Here is a 20,439-nt window from a genome sequence, read left to right as displayed (position 1 = left end):
TTTTACAAATAATAGTGGGAAAGGATGACAAAAGACTATAGGTAGTGAGATTCAATTTCTCTAGAGTTCAAAACAGGAAAAACTAACTGTATCAATCAGGGATGCCAGAGATCCCTGGGTGGCTCAGCAGTTTAGTGCCTGCCTTTGGCCTAGGGCCTGATCCTGGAGTCCCGGGATCAAGTCCCACATCAGGCTCCCTGCATGGAGCCTGTTTCTCCCTTTGCCTGTGTCTCTGTCTCTCTGTGCCTCTCATGAATAAATAAATAAAATCTTTCAAAAAAAAAATTCTCTTCTAAAAAAAAAAAAATATCAGGGATGCCTTCATTGGTGATAAAAATATAGATAAAAGCAAGAGTCAAGCCTCTGTTATCTTGGGAAGAACTGTAACCAGGAAGGGACACAGGAAGAAGTTCTCGGATTCTGGCAACACTGCTTCTTGACATGGCTGGTCACAAAGGTCTTCACTTTGTAACTCACTGGGCTATATATGTATATGAATCTTCATAATTTTAAAATAAAAAAATTTTAATTGCATTCTTCTTATACCCCAAGCTTACAATGTATCAATTTCTCATAATCATTTATTCTCTCTCTCTTCCAATGGTTCTTTAAATATTTATTTATTTATTTATTTGAGAGAGAGCGAGCATGCACTTGAGTGGGGTGAGGGGCAGAAGGAGAAGCAGGCCCTCCACTGAGCAAGGAGCCCAATGTGGGGCTCCATCCTAGGACCCCAGAATCATGACCTGAGCCAAAGGCAGATGCTTAACTAACGAGCCACTCAGGCACCCCTCTTCCAATGGTTCTTGATGGAGAATTTTTTTTTTTAAGATTTTATTTATTTATCCGTAAGAGACACAGAGGGAGGCAGAGACACAGGCAGAGGGAGAAGCAGGCTCCATGCAGGGAACCCAATACGGGACTCAATCCAAGGACCCCAGGATCACACTCTGAGCCAAAGGCAGATACTCAACTGCTGAGCCACCCAGGCGTCCTGAGAATTTCTTTAATCAGGTGATTTTGCTGTATAAATACAGATGCTCAGCCCTTACTACAGCTCAACTGAATCACTGGAAGATGGGACCAGAACATGTAAGGGTTTTTAATTTCACAAGTTACTCTGAAAACAACCTCTCATTACAAACCACAACCTAGATTAGAAGCTAGATTCTAATTTCTAATTCTAATTCTAATTCTAATTCTAATTTCAAACCTAGATTTGAAAAAACTGACTTTATCTTTTTCATACTCTAGCACAATACCTGGTATATAACAGGTATTCAAAACATGTTTGCCAAGGTAATGATGAAAATGCAAACTTCTGGGGATCCCTGGGTGGCTCAGCAGTTTAGCACCTGCCGTCAGCCCTGGTGTGATCCTGGAGTCCTGGGATCCAGTCCCTTGTCCAGCTCCCTGCAAGGAGACTGCTTCTCCCTCTGCCTGTGTCTCTGCCTCTCTCTCTCATGAATAAATAAAATCTTAAAAAAAAAAAAAAGAAAAGAAAAGAGAGAGAAAGAAAAGAAAAAAGAAAAGAAAAGAAAATGCAAACTTCCATCTCTCATGGAGATCTCATTGCCTTACTTCTAGGTAAAACATTTGCACAGTATAGTTGTTTGTTTACACAGAATGACCCTGGGAGGCTCAGGGTCAGGCTCCTGAAAGATGTCAAGCATGATTTGAGACATTCTTAGGTTATGCCAGCCCACCAAAAGGCAACCTAAGGGATATATGGGGAAAAAAGCAGGATATGAAGGCTGCCTAGTATCTACCAATCTTTTTAATTCGTTTCAGATCATCAAGGCTTCAAGAGTCCAGAGTACACACTTATTTTTTTTAAATTCAAGTATAGGGCAGCCCGGGTGGCTCAGCAGTTTAGCACCGCCTTGAGCCCAGGTTGTGGTCCTGGAGACCAGGGATCGAGTCCCACATCGGGCTCTCTGCATGGAGCCTGCTTCTGCCTCTGCCTGTGTCTCTGCCTCTGTGTGTGTGTGTGTGTGTGTGTGTGTGTCTCATGAATAAATAAACAAAATCTAAATAAATAAATAAATAAATATTCAAGTATAATTAGCATACAGTGTTGTATTAGTTTTAAGCGGACAGGGCGTTTTTTTAGTTCAATAAATGTAATGTGTCTTTCAATAAAGGGAATAGGCATGTGTGTACTTATATATAAGAATATATTTGTATATATACATACACTATTTTTATTAGCTAACTCACAGTAATTCCTCAACACTTAAATGCCAATTTGCTGTTAGAAATTACAAATAGTTACATTCATCTTATGCTGTTGGAACTGAACAACAGTATGTTTGGCTAGCCTACCTTTAGAGTATCTCATCTACTTCTGTTAAAATACATTAACCGCCTAACCCCACTAATTAGTCTATAATTACAAACTTTTGACATTCATGGCAGGAAATCAATTATACAAAATATGGACATTAAGATGATGCATAACTTGAAGTGGAAGCAAGCACTGAACTTTATGATACAAGCCTAAGGTGCAAGGGCTCTTCAAGCTTAGAGAAGTTTCCCTCCTCACACACGCATATTTAAATATAGTAACATAAAAATGGAAAGATGAGAGTGCCTGGGTGACCCAGCTGTTAAGCATCTGCCTTAGGCTCAAGTCATGCATGATTCCAGGGTCCTGGGATCAAGCCCCACATTGGACACCCAGCTCAACGGGGACCCCACTTCTACCTCTGCCCCTCTGCCTGCCGCTCTTCGTGCTCATGCTCTCTCTCCCTCAAATAAATAAAATCTTTAAAAAAATAAAAAAGTAGGGGCACCTGAGTGGCTCAGTGGTTGAGCATCTGCCTTAGGCTCAGGGATTGATCCCTGGGGTCCTGGGATCAAGTCCCGTATCTGGCTCCCTGCAGGGAGCCTACTTCTCCCTCTGCCTCTCTGCCTCTGTGTCTCTCACAAATAAATAAAATCTTTAAAAAAAAAAAATGGACGGACGCCCGGGTGGCTCAGCGGTTGAGCACCTGCCCCTGGCTCAGGGCGTGATCCCGCAGTCTCGGGATCGAGTCCCACATCAGGCTCCCTGCCTGGAGCCTGCTTCTCCCTCTGCCTACGTCTCTGCCTTTCTCTCTGTGCGTCTTTCATGAATAAATAAAATCTTTTAAAAAAAATGGAAAGACAAAGAGAAAAGAAAGCTTAGCCAACACTTTAGTTCTAATATTAGCAATAATCTTAGGAACCTTAATTCTTTGCTAACTTCTAAAACCAAGAGAAAAAAAAATGCTTCCAAAGGCATGTAACCAGAGAAAATAAATCTGGGTATGTTGCATCTATAAAATGGTTTGATGTCTTTCATCAAGCATAGCATTTGTGAGGCTGTCCTACTGGGTGGATTAAAATGTGCATATCTCCATCTAAGCACATCAGAGAGGAGTTCCTACGCCCATCTGGTTAAGAAAAATACAGTGAGAAGTAAGATTGATTCATTATACTGTTGTGGTAAACAACTTAGTCAGGTTTTTTACCCGAATTGTACAGAAGCCAGAATTTCAACTGATGGGGATCAGCAGAGTTACACAAAGTGCACTGCTCTGGCCTGGAAGCCTATCCCATTCTGCACTCCTCTGCTGTGTCATGGGACCACTGCTGTTGCATTCACAAGATGAACATAACAGCCTTCCCTGGGGTCAAGGCTGAGGACACAAACAGATCTTTCATCTGTGAGACCAGTGCTTTTTCAACACACCTGAAGGCAACTGTCTGAACCAAGTGACGTCCTAAAGTCACATCCAGCGGTACAGTCTGCGATACATTTCATTCGGAAAGGGGCACAAAAACTACTTTGAACATGTGAATATCTATGAAGAGGTATACCCAGAAATCCATGTTTCAGCATTGAAATTTCAGAAAAGTTTAACTGAAGACCAAAAAACTTAGGTAGAAGTAGAAACAAGAATCCTACACACCAAAAATGTAAAGCTTACTGGCTGAAAAACTGTATCTAATTTCCTGGTAGGATGGAACCTACAAATCATATCCATTATCTGTCTTTTTACTCTTCACACCAGGGCCAAGCATATTCCACGGTTTATAAGAGTTCACTATAACAATTTTTTTTTCACTATAACAATTTTAATTCTGTGCTTATTTTGATAGAACTTAAATGTTTTCATCATCTGATTCTGGAATATGTGAACAACTGCTTCTAAATCAAGTCCAGTCATGCTACTCAGTGTCCAATTTCAACTTCTTTGGTACCAAGGGGTAAATTTCACTGGGAGTTAATGAGGAAAAAGAGAAATGGACTTAATCTATGTAAAAGATGTGTTCACAGTAAGTTAAGGCCAGAGGACATAACTTTACCCTGTAGAAGTGGAGCTTTAACCGTGCAGAACTGACTCTTTACATGGCGTTCTGAAATACGGCACACTGAACTCAGTGTTCAGTGCCATGGTCACATTTGGGAACAATTTAAGATTGAGCAAAAAGTATCTGTAGCTTTACACTGCTATTTTACAGTTTTATTGATCATGCAGTTTTGTTGGTATTTACATTATCAATTTGCTTAGGTTGTGTTGGTGTACAAGATGTACAGTATACCTGCCTTTCTACCTATTTCAGTGACAATGTAATTAAAATAATTAAGGCAATACTGAACTTGTAAAAGTTAGCTGTTAGATTTTTACATTTTCATTTTTAAGTGGCCCAAATATTATAAAAGTTTAAGAAAACTGCAATCTTAAGGATGCTGAGGAAGAGAGAAAATCTCAACCAAAATGCATCCATCTCATATTTCTCTCTTTTTTTTTTTAGGGGGTGGGGAGGCAGAGGGAGAGGAAGAGAAAGAATCTTAGGAAGCTCCATGCCCAGCACAAAGCCCTACAAAGGACTTGATCTCACAACCATGAGATCATGACCTGAGCCAAAATCAAAATTCAGACACTCAATCGAGATATCTATCATTTAATATTTCTAAGCAGATATCTATCTGTCATTTAATATTTCTATCTATCATTTAATTTTTTTTTAAGATTTTATTTATTCATTCATGAAAGACAGGGAGGGAGAGAGAGAGAGAGGCAGAGACACAGGCAGAGGGAGGAGCAGGCTCCATGCAGGGAGCCCGACGTGGGACTCGATCCCGGGACTCCAGCAACATGCCCTGGGCCAAAGGCAGGCACTAAACCACTGAGCCACCCAGGGATCCCCATCATTTAATATTTCAAAAGCAACTGGGCCATAATGGATTAAGGGTTAGTCCTTCAAATGGCTCATCATCTGACCACAGGTAAAACTTTCCTTGACAGAGTTACCCTAACTTCTGGAAACCTTTGCTTAATACCTTCCTCCTTCATCCCTTAATTCTCACTGTGAGTCTAAGAGGAAGACTTGACACCAGTTTTAAGCAAGTCATTGATAATGAGAACGGCTCAAAAAGATTCAATGCAAGTGAGTGCCTGGGTGGCTCAGTAGGTTAAACATCTTGATCCTTGATTTCAGCTCTCAGGTCATGATCTTCAGGTCATGAGATGGAGCTCTGAGACAGACTCCATGTTCAGCAGAGAGTGTGCTAGAGATTCTTATTCTCTCTCCTTGCTCTATGCCCCCCCCCACGTGTTCTCTCAAATAAATGAATCTCCCCCCCCCACACACACACACACACAAAGGATTCAATGCAAGTGATGAAAGATTCAAAAGCTAGATGTTTGCCCAAAAAAGAGGTGACATTTGCAGGATGGGAGGAAGGGGAAATAGTAAAGTATGACCACTATTTCAAGATGTCTGAAGACCTGCGGTATAAAAGATAAGCCTGATGCAGCTCCAAATGATGGCTCTAGACTATAGCAGGGAGGTTATAAGAACATAATTTTAGGTAAGATGCTGAGGACCAGTACCATTCATCAAAGAGCCATTGCATGCTAGGACTCTGCTAAGAGTTTTATACACACGTAGAGCCTTCCATCTATTGGCCTGGATCACTAAACTACTAAGAGACTGACATCAGGCTACTTCTCAAGTTCTTTCTCTCTTAGAGGCTTGATGAACACAAGTATAAACAGTAGTAAAATTCCTTTTTTCTTTTCTTGATTCTCTGCCAAGGAGGCAAACTACTGTTAGGTAAAAAAACCAAGATGATGGATAAGTGTAGTGGGGAAGAGAACATCACCACTGCCTTTAAGAAATAAATATATTGGGATCCCTGGGTGGCGCAGCGATTTAGCGCCTGCCTTTGGCCCAGGGCGCGATCCTGGAGACCCGGGATCGAATCCCACGTCGGGCTCCCAGTGCATGGAGCCTGCTTCTCCCTCTGCCTGTGTCTCTGCCTCTCTCTCTCTCTCTGTGTGTGTGTGACTATCATAAATAAAAATTTTAAAAAAGAAATAACTATTGTTGTTATTTAAAACTTAAAGTACTCTTAAGTTTGTAAAACATATGCAGTGAAGGAAAAGATAAATCAGTGAAAATATTTTAAAAGTTTTATTGTGAAGGGTGTCTGGAGGGCTCAGTTGGTTAAGCATCCGACTCTTAATTTCAGCTCAGGTCCTGATCTCCTGGTCATGGGATTGAGCCCCTCATCCGGCTCTGCACTCAACAGGGAGTCTCTCTCTCCTCTGCCCTTCCCCTTGGCTTGCTCTCTCTCTCTAAAATAAATAAATCTTTAAAATTTTCATTGTGATTGATATATTTTGGTTGCAAATGATAATTTAACCAACATATAATAGATAACACAGAAGGCTATAACTGTAGATTAGTCACTTTGAGATGTTAGCAAAGGTTATAATGTATTCAAAATCATGTAAGTTGATCTCACAGCCCATTTTTCCTATTCCTTCAGTTTATAAAATAGCAGCATCTGACAAATTACAGTATGCCTAGTTTACTACTGCCTTATTCTTCCTCTGCAAATTCAGCCAACTGTCCAGTCTTAACTAAGAAAGGTTTTTAAAAACACCTATAACCACCTATTCCCATGTATTAAAAGATCTAAAAATGGCACAAAAGTAAAATAAATCATTGTGCCCTAGGTATTTGTTCATTGGATAAAGAAATGAATAAAACAACTGTGGTCCCAGCCCTCAATAGGTTTATAATTTTCCCTTTCCTGAGAATGTTTCATGGAGAAAGCCTCCAACAGGTTATTGAGGGTTCTAAGAACTCCATCTAAACCTGGCCAACTTCCCCCCCCCCCAGATTTTTAGTAATCTCTACACCCAACAATGGGCTCAAACTCACAACCTCGAGACCAAGAGTCACCATGCTTTACCAACTGAGCCAGCCAGGTGCCCCTAAACCTGGCTGACTCTTAAAAAGAGACATAGAGCCAGACAGAGCCAAGATCATTTCTCTTTCCCACTCCCAGAAGCGCTTCCCAAGATCACTGAACTTTAAAGGGGAAAGGGTCTTAACAATTATTTGTATTTCATTTTATAAATGAGGAAACTGAGGTCAAACAAGGAAATTCTGCAGAACCATGTACAGATCTTCTTTTGCAGGTGTACAGGATAATGCATTTTATTTCAAGACCCATACATAGAACATTCTAAGTTGTTGTTACAACTACAGTGACTAATGAGATACTGTAATCTTCATTTTCCAAATATAAGTGATAATAGATTTGGATCTAGCAGTGATGGAGCTCTAGAGTACTGATCCCTATTGTGGCCTATGAAAATTTTGGGGGTGGGGTGCCTGGGTGGCTCAGAGGTTGAGCCTTCAGCTCAGGGAGTGATCCCAGGGTCCTGGGAATGAGTGCCACATTGGGCTCCCCACAGGGAGCCTGTTTCTCCCACTGCCTAGCTCTCTGCTTCTCTGTGTCTGTCATGAATAAATAAAATCTTAAAAAGAAAAGAAAAGAAAAGAAAATCTTGAGGGTTGGAGTAGAACCCCAGTTCCTCACAGGTGGTAGAAAAGAGCAGTTCAGAATACAGAAGTTCAAAAGCCAAGGAGAAAGGCCTCAAGTTCCAGCCCCACCTCTTGCTATTGGTACAAGGGGAACAATGTCTTTATCCTGAGGATCAGCTTTCCCATCCATAAAATGGAAAGTCAATGCAACCATATTTCGCAAGATATTGCAAAGGTTCAATGAGATGAAACATGTAAAGGATTTCACACAATGAGTGGACATAAAACATCTCACATGTCCATCGATTGATGACTGGATAAAGAAAATGTGTGTGTATATACAACAGAATACTGCTCAACCATAAAAAAGAATGCAATCTTGCCATTTGCAACAATGTAGATGGAGTTAGAGACTATTATGCTACATGAAATAAGTCAGAGAAAGTCAAATACCATATAATTTCACTTATATGTAGAATTTAAGAAACAAAACAGATGAACATTGCGGGGAGAAAAAAGAACAGCAAACCAGAAAACAGATTCTTTAACTACAGAGAACTGAGGGTTGCTGGAGGGGCAGCGGGGAGGTGGGTGGTGGAATGGGTTAAATGTATGATGGGTATTAAGACAGCACCTGTTGTGACGAGCACCTGGTGTTATCACTAAATTCTACACCTGAAACTATTATTACATTGCATGTTAACTGGAATTTAAATAAAAACTTGAAAAAGAAAAAAAAGTGGCCAGCCTGGGTGGCTCAGCGGTTTAGTGCCGCCTTCAACCCAGGGCCTGATCCTGGAGACCCAGGATCGAGTCCCACGTCAGGCTCCATGCGTGGAGCCTGCTTCTCCCCCTGCCTGTGTCTCTGCCTCTCTCTCTGTGTGTCTCTCATGAATAAATAAATAAAATCTTAAAAACAAAAAAAGAAAAAAAAGTAAAAGATAAAACACCTCAAAGCAGTGCTAATGCTAGGAATCCTGAATCCTTAGAGTAGTGGACAATAAATTTACTGATAGAATAAAAACAGAAGTGGTGGGAGCACAGGCAGGTGAGAGTAAGAGAAGGAGACTTAGCCAGGCAGTACAGACCCACAGCAATTTCCCTGGCCTTCCCCATAATGAAGAAAGCAGTTTGAAACCACTACCCAAAGGGATCTAGTTTTCTTTATTTTATATCATAGGACCATAAATGATTTCCATAGCCTAAAACCTTATGAAATATTGATTTTTTTTCTCTTAACTACCAGAGTATTGCTGTATCATACTCTAATTCATAAATGCTCTCCCAAGTATCCCATTTCTCCCCCCAACCCTTAATAATTTTTTATTCTTCACATGAAAACTTCTCATTACCTCTAGAAAGAGATTATGTAGCTATATTAGAGCATATCTGAGTTTCCCTGTTTTAGGAAATGAGATAAAACAATAAGATTTATAGGAGCAGATAAAATGGAAGACTCATTTTCTTCATAATGATGAGTTAGCATAGCATTTTTGATGTATCTAAATATAATCCAGTTTTTCAAAGTATGCATTTTTTTCACAAACATGTAAGAACAACCTTATTCAAATTTAATCCATTTAGGGACACCTGGGTGGCTCAATGGTTGAGCCTTCGGCCCAGGGCGTGATCCTGGAGACCTGGGATCGAATCCCACATTGGACTCCCTGTGTGGGGCCTGCTTCTCCCTCAGCCTGTGTCTCTGCCTCTCTGTGTCCGTGTCTCTCATGAATAAATAAATAAATAAATCTTTAAAAAAAATTTAATTCATTTAAACCTTCCCTTGACAACCAAGGGCCTTAGAGGTGAAATCACTTTCTGGGCTACTTATTCAATGAATTTTGTGTGTGGCCAAGATCTCTGACCTCACCATGCTCCCAGCCTGTGCAGAAGACAGACCCGATAGACCACTAATTACAAAGATAAGTGTGATAAGGAAAAATGCTGTGAGTAAGCCAAGGAAGAGCTATCACCTTGAACCCAGGCCTGCACTCCAATATTTGTTCCTCTGGAAAGCCTTGTCCATCATCCTGCCCCCACCTCATTACCACTTCATCTACAGCACTTGAGTAGAAACAACCTGGGTGTATATTTGTGTTCATGTTCACTATCTCTCTCCCTCTAGAATGTGAGCATCTTCAGGAAAGAAACCCTGCAGTAGCACCTGAAACAACAACTATACTCTCGATCAACAACTATCAGAGATCAGTATCGCTAAGGCCTGGGAAGAGGCAATATTTGAAGTGGGTCTTGTAGAACCCAGGAGTCTGCCAGAGAAGGCTTGCACACCTAAGCTTCAATGTTAAACTGCCACATCCTATCACATGAATGCCTTTAATGTTTACTGCTTTTGACTTCTATGTGCAAATATCTTTTCACTCATGGGGTTTACGTTTCTTTCCTCACCATAACAAGTTTTGAAGAACTCAGTTTCCATTATTACAATAAAAATCTTTCAGGGGGATAAAATCCCTACCCTATAATCTGGGTTCTTACTGAGATTCATTTTTACTTAAAACTCTCTCAGTAACTATATTTTGGTTTAACACCTTCAAAGAAGCTGACCTAACCAAACAGATTCAATAAACTAGGCTTACTAGGAGAACTTCGGGAACTTCAAGGGCTTGATCACTTTAGAACCTTGTTTTTCTTAAATTCAAGTGAATCAAGCTAATTTTCAAGTTAATGTAATGGAATAATGGAAGTATCACTTATCAAAATAATCAAAATTCTCTCGCATTAAAAAAAAAATTCAATGTTTGTTGTCGACTGAGTGGCAAAAGATCAAAATAACATAAAACAACATTTTACTTTGAATGAGAGAGGCAGAGGAAGGTGTCTATTAATACCTTTAACTCCTGGCAAATACTTCCTCAGAGACTTACACCCATTCCCTGCTTGGTAGTAGGACCATTTATAGCCTCATCAATTTTCTGGAAGACAGGATCTGGGTAGGGAAAGGCAGCCGTCATTATATATTCAGTAACTAGCCACTGAGATAGGGGAAGGATATACACTTTGATTCTAGAAAGGATCTTAGAGAGGTAATCTGCCAACCTCTCAATCAACAGGAAAGGACCCCAATGCCCAGAGAACAGACATGATTTTTTCTCAAATCCAGTCAGTAGAACTCAGGTATCCCAACTCAATTTGGCATTGTTTCTACTATCCATGGGCACCTCTCTTCAGGACATCAAAATTTTATAAATACAGCCAAAATGTTCAGAAGAGGAGAACACTCATGAAACAAAAACCAAGACTAGAGGGGTACCCGGCAGGATCAGTCTGAGGTGCATGTGACTTGATCTCAGGGTGGTGAGTTCCAGCCCCACATTGGGTGTATAGATTACTTAAATAAAACTAAACAAACACTTAAGGAATTCTGACGCTTAGCCCCAGACATGAGAACTTAACACATCCTCTGTACGTTCTCAGTTGTCTATCAGAGATGCTCTAAGTTTGGCTGTCTCATGGTTTCAGGCAGCTGAAACTGATTTTCTCAGTACTAACTTGACATTCTAGGTCCCCATCCAGTTTTTTTCCCCCATCCAGTTTTAAAGAATAAACAATATTACAGGGATGCAGAGGACCAACTTGGTGAAATTAATCCAGCAAGGAAAAGTAAATCAAAAGGCTGAAGATACCCGCTGGTTTAGCAAAGTACAAGAGAAGTGCCAGTCAACACCTGAACACTGTTTTTAGTCTCCAGAGACTTTCAAGGTCAATGGCAAAAGAAAAAATCTGGGCCATGCAAATTTCTTTTGTCATCTGAGTTCAATGAGATTGGGGCTCTGAACGTTCTTGCCCAGCTGTCTTGAGTCATCACTTTCTATTCTTCGCTAAAAACATTTTAGAAAAACATTTTAGGAAAACAGTATCTCCTAAACTACAAATTTCATGGGATGGAAGAGGCAGAGGAGAGAATAGAACACAATGTAAAAAATACTATGAGAGAATCTTTATTAAAAATGAGCCAAAATGGCCAGGGGCACCTGGCTCAGTTAGAAGACCATACAACTCTTGATCTTTGGGTCAGGAGTTTGAGCCCCCTGTTGGGTACAGAGATTACTAAAATAATATAAAATTTAAAATTTTTTTTTATTTTAATGAACTAAGATGAATTAGTCAATTTTGACAATATGGACAATACTCATATGGTCTATACCCATTTTTACTGATGTAAATAATAACTTTACAGGTAGCTATTTAGGTCTTCTACATGATAAACCAGAACATTTGAGCACACAATTTTACTAAAAGCTGAAATTATTTAAATTCTCAAACGATTGATATTAAGCATTGATGTTTTTTCTTTTCTTGAAAACTGTCTTGCAACAGGGTATTCCACTTATTTTGTTGGAAATTCAAAACCCAGACAAAGATCCATTGTCAGAGAGAATGTCACTCTGACAAAAGAAGGGCACAAATTTTCTTCTTTGGCAGTAATTAAAACAAACAGACAATTGGCTAGATGAGGGAAACATGGCTGTCATGCAAATATTTGTTATATCATTATTTATCATATGGTAGTATAATTTGGACTCTACACATACGTATGGTTCTCCATCTTCCAAAAATCAGTGAATAAACAATTGAATGGAAGTTTGTCAGCTTTCAAGTTATAGTTGAAACTATATAGTTTGAGAACTAGACTCAGTGAACCATTCAACACCAGGGCAATGACAAATTCAATGTACAATATATGCTGTCATTAATTAATATGCATAATGGTCATCTTGACCACCCCCCATAATGATATTCCTTTTTGGAGTACATTAATTTCATGTAGCAAATACACTGTTAAAATTACTTGAGGAGCACCTAAGTGGCTCAATGGTTGAGCCTATGTCTTTGGCTCAGGTTGTGATCCTGGGGTCCTAGGATCAAGTCCTGCATCAGGCTCTCGGCAGGGAAGCCCGCTTCTCCCTCTACCCATGTCTCTGCCTCTCTGTGTCTCTCATGAGTAAATAAATAAAATCGTTAGAAAAAATTGAGACAAGGATATTAAAATCTGCATCTGTCTTCAGACCACACTATACACAGCATCCCAAGGGAATATGAGTAATAAGTACTTGAGCAATAGTCACTGCCTTGATTTTTCCACAGGGCTCCTAATCTAGCTTGGGTCAGTCAGAAAATGTTATTCGGTTTTGAAATACCTAGGCAAATGTTGCTTTTAAGTATTTAATATGATAAAGAAGGTGATAGAATCCTTTTAATCCTTTATTTACACTCCTCTGGTTGTCATCATCTCCTCGGGAAGCCTTTAAAACCAAAACACACCAAGTGACCAAGAGAATGCGTGCAGTCAAGAATACATACCCACAAACTGAAGAGACTACTTGATTTTGGCTGGGTCCTCATCTAGCCAAGACAGGGAACACCTCTGGTAACAATGACTAAGTAGAGAGAAACTCAACTACTTTCAGGACTCCTCGGTGGGGCTATAGCAATTCATTAGAGGTGAACCGGAGATGGAAGGGCACAGCCTGCAGGTAACAAGCCATGTTGCTTGTGTCCTCATGTATAAAATGGGCATAATACCTTCAAATCATAATATAAGAACTTGATAACAGAAAAATAGTTGGTTCGGGGCACCTGGGCGGCTCAGTTGGTTGAGCATCCAACTCTTTGTTTCAGCTTGGGTCATGATCTCTGGATGGTGAGACTGAGCCCTGCGCCGGGCTCCTCACTCAGCAAGGAGTCTGCTTCAAGATTTCTCTCCATCTGCCTCCCCCTCCACTTTCTCCCACCACCCCCGACTCAAATAAATAAATCTTTTAAAAAGAAAGTAAAATAGTTGACTCAAAGTTCGGTTTCCTTTCCCTGTCACATCAATATTGCCATGACTACATGGGATGTGCCATTTGCATTAAGAAAGATGCATGGAAGCAAACTTTATGCAAACATGCAGTCAGCATATGCTTGGGCTCTGGCTCATTTTTAGGTGCTGTCTGGACCTGGAAATGAATTCTATACTACTAGTAAGGCCTTTTCACCCTGAAAGGAAAGAAGAATAAATACGGTATTACAGGAATTCAAGGATGACCCAATACGCAGTCCCTTTGAGCGAAGCATGGTTGACATTCTAGGATTACTAATTTATAATAGGCCCCAACTACTCATTCCAGCAGCCTCTACCATTGTAACTAGCTACTTCCAGTAGGGTGGGAGGCAGGAGAGACTGACCTTGATTTACCTCATTACCAACCAAAAGTGGAAAACCCTTTAGCACAGTGATTCTCAATCTTGGCTGCCCATAGGATCACCTGGGGGAGCTTTTAAAGCTCCAACTGCCCAGATCACACCCCAAACATCTGAATATGTGGAAGCTGAGTGCAAGCGCCCGTAATTTTTTTTGAAGTCCCCAGTGACCCAAGGTACAGCAAAGGTTGAGAACCCCTGTCTAGCATCCCGCCTCCTGACCTCATGTAACTTCTGCCGCGAGCCAAACTAGGAAAGCCAACCTCGAGCATTTCGCAACCACAACTTCTAAGTAGAGCCGGTGCGACAGGGTCCCACAGGCTGGAGCATCACCGATGCCTGCACCTTGGTCCGCACAGAGGGCCGAACAGAAAGCTCACCAGCAAGAGGGTTACCCAGATCCTCATCTGAAAGCCACCTTTTCAAACAGTTTGCACTAAAAACAAGCCAAAATCCCAAGCTCACCAATCTTGAGAGAGGTCACAGAAGCCTGCTGGGATTTTTCCCCCCCTTTTAAAGACAAATCTCTTGGGAAAGAGAGTCTATGGGGGAGCGCCCCCCCCCCCCCACACACACACACAGCCTGTAGCAAAGCAGACAGAACCGCACAATCCCCAAGGCCGCCCAGGGAGCAGCCGGCAAGGTCCCCCGGCGCAGCGCAGCGCAGCGCAAGCGGGCGCGCCGGCCCGTGGCCAGTGCACCTGCCGTGGCGCCGGGCCGCACCTGCCGGCCGGGCCCTCCCCGCCTACCTTCCAGCAGCTCGTCCAGGCTGGTGACCTTGCGGCTGCCGTCGATGGTGTAGATGGTGCGGACGCCCTGCGGCAGGTTCACGTTGTCCGACAGGGAGCGGGTGAGCTCCATGAGCAGCGCATCGAAGGACCGGAAGCGGTCGCCGGAGATGGCAAACAGCAGGCCCTTGAAGTAGCGGTCCCCGTTCCGGTAGAAGCGCGCCTTCTTGGCCTTCTTCTCGGAGCTCAGCGCCTGCAGGGTGCGCGTGCGGTAGAAGCTGCAGTGGGCGCTGTGCGCGGGGCTGGGGATGAGCCCGTTCCCCTTGGGGCCCGAGCTGCTGCTGCCCCCCGAGGAGCCGGGCGCCCCTCGCCGCGACCCGGGCCGCGGCCTTTTGTCCCGTTCCTCGAAGTGCTCCAGCTCGATGCTCCTGGCGCTGGCCATGGCCGCTGCGCCCAGGGCTGCCCCCGGAGCCCGCCGCAGCCCAAGCCTCCGCGGGGCCTGCTGCGAGGCGGGGAGCGGCCCGGGGACGCCCGCCCGCGCGGGGCCTGCGGGCGCCGGGACACCTGGCGGGCACCTGGCGGGCACCTGGCGGGCACCTGGCCGCTCCCGCAGGTGGGGCCGCCGAGGAGCCGGACGGCCCGCGCCCCGCTCAGGCGCCGCCGCCGCGTCCCGCCGCCCCGCTCATTGTCCGGCCTCGCTCGCTCGCTCGCGCCCGCCCCGGCGCCCCCCGCCCGCCCGCCCGCCCCGCCCCCGGCGCCCCAGCCACGCCCCGAGCCCGCGCGGGGAGCCGGCCCGCAGCCGCCGAGCGGGGCCCGCGGGCGCACACAAAGCTCGGCTCGCGGGAGGCCCGGGGAGGAGGAAGGAAGAGGAGGGGGAGGAGCCGGGAGCGTGGGAGAGGCGCCGCGGGCCCGCGGGGAGCAGGCCCTGCCCCGGGGCGGCGCGGACCCGGTCCTCGCGGGGAGCCAGCCCGCCCCCGCCCCCGCCCCCCAAGAGCATCCGCGCGCGGCCCCGCTGCCCGGCCGGCGGGGCGGGGGGGGCGGGGGACCTGCCCTGCGAGGGCTGCCGCGGCCCGGTGGGAGGCGCGCGGCGGAGGCGGAGGCGGAGGCGGGCGGGGGACGGGGGGGCGGGGGGGCGGGGGGGCGGGGACCGACTCCCCCGGGGCAGCGCCCGCCCCCCGCCGCGAACCCGCGCCGTTCCCCCCCCCGCCCCCCGCCCGGGAGCCCGGGAGCCCGCGCCGCGCAGCCCCAACTACAAAGGAAGGAGATTCAAGGGCAGAGATCACGTCCCCGGCTCGCCTCCGAGGGCGGCCAAACGAGGGCAGAAATTCAACCCATGACGCGGGATTTGGGCACGAGATTCATTTATTTTTTTTTTTAAAGGAAATGTGATGCTTTATTTTAAAATCCTTTGATAAAGCAGTTTCCCTTGCAGGTTTGCTGGCACGGGATGTCGAGTTAAGTCCGAATGAATAAATGATCCGAAATTGCGGGGTTTGGAGGGATTTATTTAATCGACAAATATTTGGTAAGAGCACGTCGTGCGACGGGCAGTGTCGCGGCCGCGGGGACGCGCGGGTTAAGGTGCCTCCCCTCCCCCGCTTGCACCGGCGCATCCAGGGCTGTCAACTCAAGCTCACGATTACGTGTTGCGTCTAACATCTGGAAGCACCCATCATACTGGAAAATCTTAATTTACTAGTGTTTGGCCAACAGTAAAAAAAAAAAACATTGTTTCCTAAAGGCTTACGAGAAACATAGTCACTTGCATGTTGCCATCGGAGAAAGATGAAGCTAAAAGACGTTTGGTCCTAATCTAACAGGTGGGTAAGCTACCCGGAAACCTTATTTATCCAGCACCTGGTTCTTTGAGTGGCCCTAGACAACAATCCAAATCAACCTGGTAGGTAGGGAGACATGGGTACTTCTCTTGGAATGAACTGAGTCCTGGAAGGCCTTAGAGAAGGCCGAAGTGTATGCGGTAGTTCCAGAAGAATCCTGCTCAGGCACCACTGTAGCCCCAGGGCAGTCTCCAGGACACACCTGGGCGTAGCTGACTTCTAGAACCGGGCCTGGAGCAGGCCAGGAAGTCAGCTGATCTGAGGTTACAGCTGATCTTTTCCCCTTGTAGTTTTCAAGGGGAAAAATTCTATGATATTATTAGGTCCGAGACCATGATAGACCTCAAGTCAGACCAATTAAATCAGAATTTCTGGAGATAGGCTTCTCCAACAGTGTGTCTTTTCTTTCTAAGATTTATCTATTTATTGTAGAGAGAGAGAAAAAAAAAAAATCTCAAGCAGACTCCCTGCTGAGCATGAGCCCCCCCCACCCATCCCCTACCCCACCCCTCAGGGCTCCATCTAACAACCCGACAACTTGACCCGAGCTGAAACCAACAGCGGGACACCCAATCAACTGAGCCACCCAGGTGCCCCAACCAACAGTATTTTTCAAAAGTGCTCTTAATGTATATATAAAGAGCCACAGCTTCCAACCACAGGCAGTGCAAGAATCAGATCAGTGTTTCTTCTCAAACTGATGTACTTACATAGTAGGGGAATCTCATAAAATGTAGCTTCTGATTCAGTGGTTCTGGAGTAGAATTTGAAATGCCACATTTCTAACAATCTCCCAGGTAATGCCAAGGCTGATGGTCTCCATAGAGTACTTTGAGAAAAAAAGAAGTAACCGGCAAATTCCTTGAAATAAGGGCCTCATTAAGTACAAGTAATTGCAGAGCCTATCAACTCTGTAAATGGTTTAACATGGGTGTGTTCATTTGTTTTGCTATTACTATTTCTTGGGGGGAGAAAACACTTTTTTTCATTCATTGTTGTAGTAACAAATTATCCCAAACCTAGTGACTTACAGCAATAGATATGGATTAGCAGTTTCTGTGAGTCAGAAATCTAGGAGCAGCTTCCCTTGAGTTTTCATTAGATAGCAATCAAGACATTGATTGGGGCTGCAGTTGTCTGGAGGTCTGATTGGCACCAGAAGACCCACTTCTTAAAGGGCTCATTCATATTGTTGGCAGGAGCCCTTTAGATCCTCACCAGGAACGCTTCTCTATAGGGTCACTTGAGTGTTGGAACAACAGGTCAGCTGGCTTCCTCTAGGGTAAGCATTCATGGGAGAACAAGGTAGAAACCATTATGTCATTCCCATACTATCCTGTAAGTTACACAGCTCAGCCCTGTTCAGTGTGGGACACTAGGGGTATGACTACCAGGAGTCAGGGATTATTGGGGTCATCTTGCAGGCTGGTCATGAAGATTTCAATCACTCAAGCTTTAGGACCCTGATATATACACATTTTCTCACTCAAAGATTTCTGACAAAGGTTTGGCCCTTTAAAAAAAAAAAAACTTTGGTTGATAACAATTTTCTTTTTTAAGATTCTTCATTTATTTATTTATTCATAGAGATGCAGAGAGAGAGAGAGAGAGAGAGGCAGAAGCAGGCTCCATGCAGAGAGCCCAACATGGGACTCAATCCAGGGTCTCCAGGATCACACCGTGGGCTGCAGGCAGCACTAAACTGCTACGCCACCGGGGCTGCCCAGGTTTGGCCCTTCTTAAATCGTGAATGCAATGAATATGCCAGTATTATAACATTATTCCCTAACTTTAAATCCCTAAATAAAGATTACTGTTTCTCAACAAGGGTGAAGGCAGAAGAAAAAGAGTTTCCAAAGCTGTTACATAGTTAAAATTATGCTCTTGCATTAATTTGTTTTAAAGAATTTTATTCCTAACCCTCATATAAGAATTAAGATGTGATCACTTTTCATAAGATATATATTTAATGTATATGGTACATATCAGGACCCAGTTTGCCAAAATTTGGGTATTTATTGTGGTGGGAAAAAATTTCAGCATTACAATCCTAATGCAAACAAAACTGAGAGTTCTGGGTAAGCAACAATTAATTGGGGTTGCCTCATAGTAGAACCAAAGCAAATTCTCTTTTAAGCTATTGCAGAATCTGCAGAGTAGGATATTTCAACTGGTATTTCCCTTGTTGAGATACCCCTTTTTTGTAACCATGAAACACTATCTGATATGCTAATCAAGTGTCATTACAGAGATGATCTAATTCTCTTTGATGGTTGTGAGGCCTACCAATTCAGTGGGCCAGGACCTGAATTGAAAGGGCTTCATTCGGAGAGACTGGCCCTGCCTCTTCACCACCTGGAAGTTGGCCTTGACCTTAGCTCTCTATTAGTGGTAGATTCTCCGTATCCTTTCCTCGGCCCTCTTCATCTAACACTTGTCTGAATAAAAACTTTTGGGCAGAGTACTTTTTTTTTTTTTTTTTTGGTGCAGAATGCTTTAAAAATGGCTTCATTTCTATGCTACAGAGAACTTAAGAATTTCAATCCAAAACCTTTTCTCCGTTTTTTTGTATGATTACAAAGGACCCCTTTCAGCTCTTGATGTATAATAATTTTAAATCACCAAGTATCCAGTGAACGTGAACATATTCTTGATGATATCCAAGAGAAGTCTTTTAAAAACCATTTGGGGCAGAAAATTTCAACTAGGCATGGAGGGAAGGTAATTGTTTTTTGTTCTCTACACTTCTCCTTAGATCACAATTTCAGAATTTTGGAACTGCCTTTTCACCAAATGGTAACTCCCCGCCCCCCTCCACCCCCCCCTCCTGGACCAAGAAATACAATGCAAATTTTTATTTAGCATTATTTGTTTAAATGAGATTTCATTACATAACTTATTTGTGGAGCTTTATATAAGAAAATTTGCCTTGAATATTTGCTGATTTTGCTTCGGGCTCCTTTACTTTTCCAATGCATTGGCTAGTCTTCATTTCTGGCCAGAAGCTTCTGCTCTTAGAGGCAGTTTTCCAGCTCCATTATTTATTACGGTAAAGATGCTTACAAACCTTTTAGACTGCACTGTGCTGAGACTTTCTGCTGTCTCATGTTTTCATTCCTTTTTACTAATGCCAAACATTTCTCCCAGAAACAAAAATGATGAAACAACTATTTTCAGTGAAAGGGCCTGGTGGCTATGGACTTGAGTTTTTAAAACTGAGCAATATTTTTTATTTCATAATCTTTAATGTCGATAAATTCTGGTGATTTTCATCAAGCTTTAACAGGAAAGGGCATAAAGCAAAACAGGTCAGAAAGAGACTCTCTCCCCTTACTCTATAACCTGAACCTAGACTGGAAAAAAGATTCAGATGAACTTCTCTTACTTGTTGTTTCACCTTGGGAGCTTTGCTGTCCTTTACAGTCATGATTCTTACAGCACTTTACAAATATATTAATGACTTCTTTGCAAATATATGTGAAGGAATGATTAAAACTACCTTTTCAGGTTCAGAAAATTCACACTTATTGGTTAACAATGTAGGAAAAAATGTTAGGGTTTGCAGCCAATGGCCAAGAAAGAATTCTTATATTTGCAAGGTGCAAAGAAATGTGGTTTTATTAAAGCTCAGGGACAGGACTGGTGGGCAGAAAGAGCCACACAGAGGTCATCACATACTCTCAAGTTGGGAGGGGGTTAGGGAATAGCATAAGTAAGTCTCTAAGGAATTTTGGAAGGGAGGTTTCCAGGACCCTGAGGGGGCTGGCTGTTGTTGGGAAAAGGTCATTTATTACCCTCTAATAAAACCTTAGAAAAAAAAAAAAAAAAAAAACCTTAGTCATGGGATCCCTGGGTGG

General features: G+C 43.5%; 1 protein-coding gene and 1 long non-coding RNA gene across 16 annotated transcripts in view; one reads left to right on the top strand and one right to left on the bottom strand.

Moving 5' to 3' along the window:
* Positions 1-15,259, bottom strand: part of DCLK2 (doublecortin like kinase 2) — a 245,108-nt gene extending 229,849 nt beyond the window's left edge. For 7 of the 15 annotated variants that reach the window (XM_072773592.1, XM_072773591.1, XM_072773589.1 and 4 more), the window contains exon 1: positions 14,766-15,256. In XM_072773592.1, the coding sequence (XP_072629693.1) occupies positions 14,766-15,186 (421 nt within the window). In that variant the 5' untranslated portion in view covers positions 15,187-15,256. Of the gene's footprint in view, positions 1-14,765 lie in introns of all 15 variants that reach the window. The other 8 variants (XM_072773595.1, XM_072773593.1, XM_072773597.1 and 5 more) reach the window with 4 other exon arrangements.
* A 728-nt stretch (positions 15,260-15,987) lies between these two features.
* On the top strand, positions 15,988-18,994 carry LOC140602231 (uncharacterized). The gene is made up of 3 exons (XR_012005208.1): positions 15,988-16,269; positions 16,486-16,564; positions 18,170-18,994. It is a non-coding gene; the product is annotated as an uncharacterized lncRNA (long non-coding RNA).
* The last annotated feature ends 1,445 nt before the right edge of the window (positions 18,995-20,439 follow it).

This window comes from Canis lupus, chromosome 13, assembly GCF_048164855.1.
Source record: "Canis lupus baileyi chromosome 13, mCanLup2.hap1, whole genome shotgun sequence".
Classification (NCBI taxonomy): Eukaryota; Metazoa; Chordata; class Mammalia; order Carnivora; family Canidae; genus Canis; species Canis lupus.
This window is presented reverse-complemented; position numbering and strand designations above follow the sequence as displayed.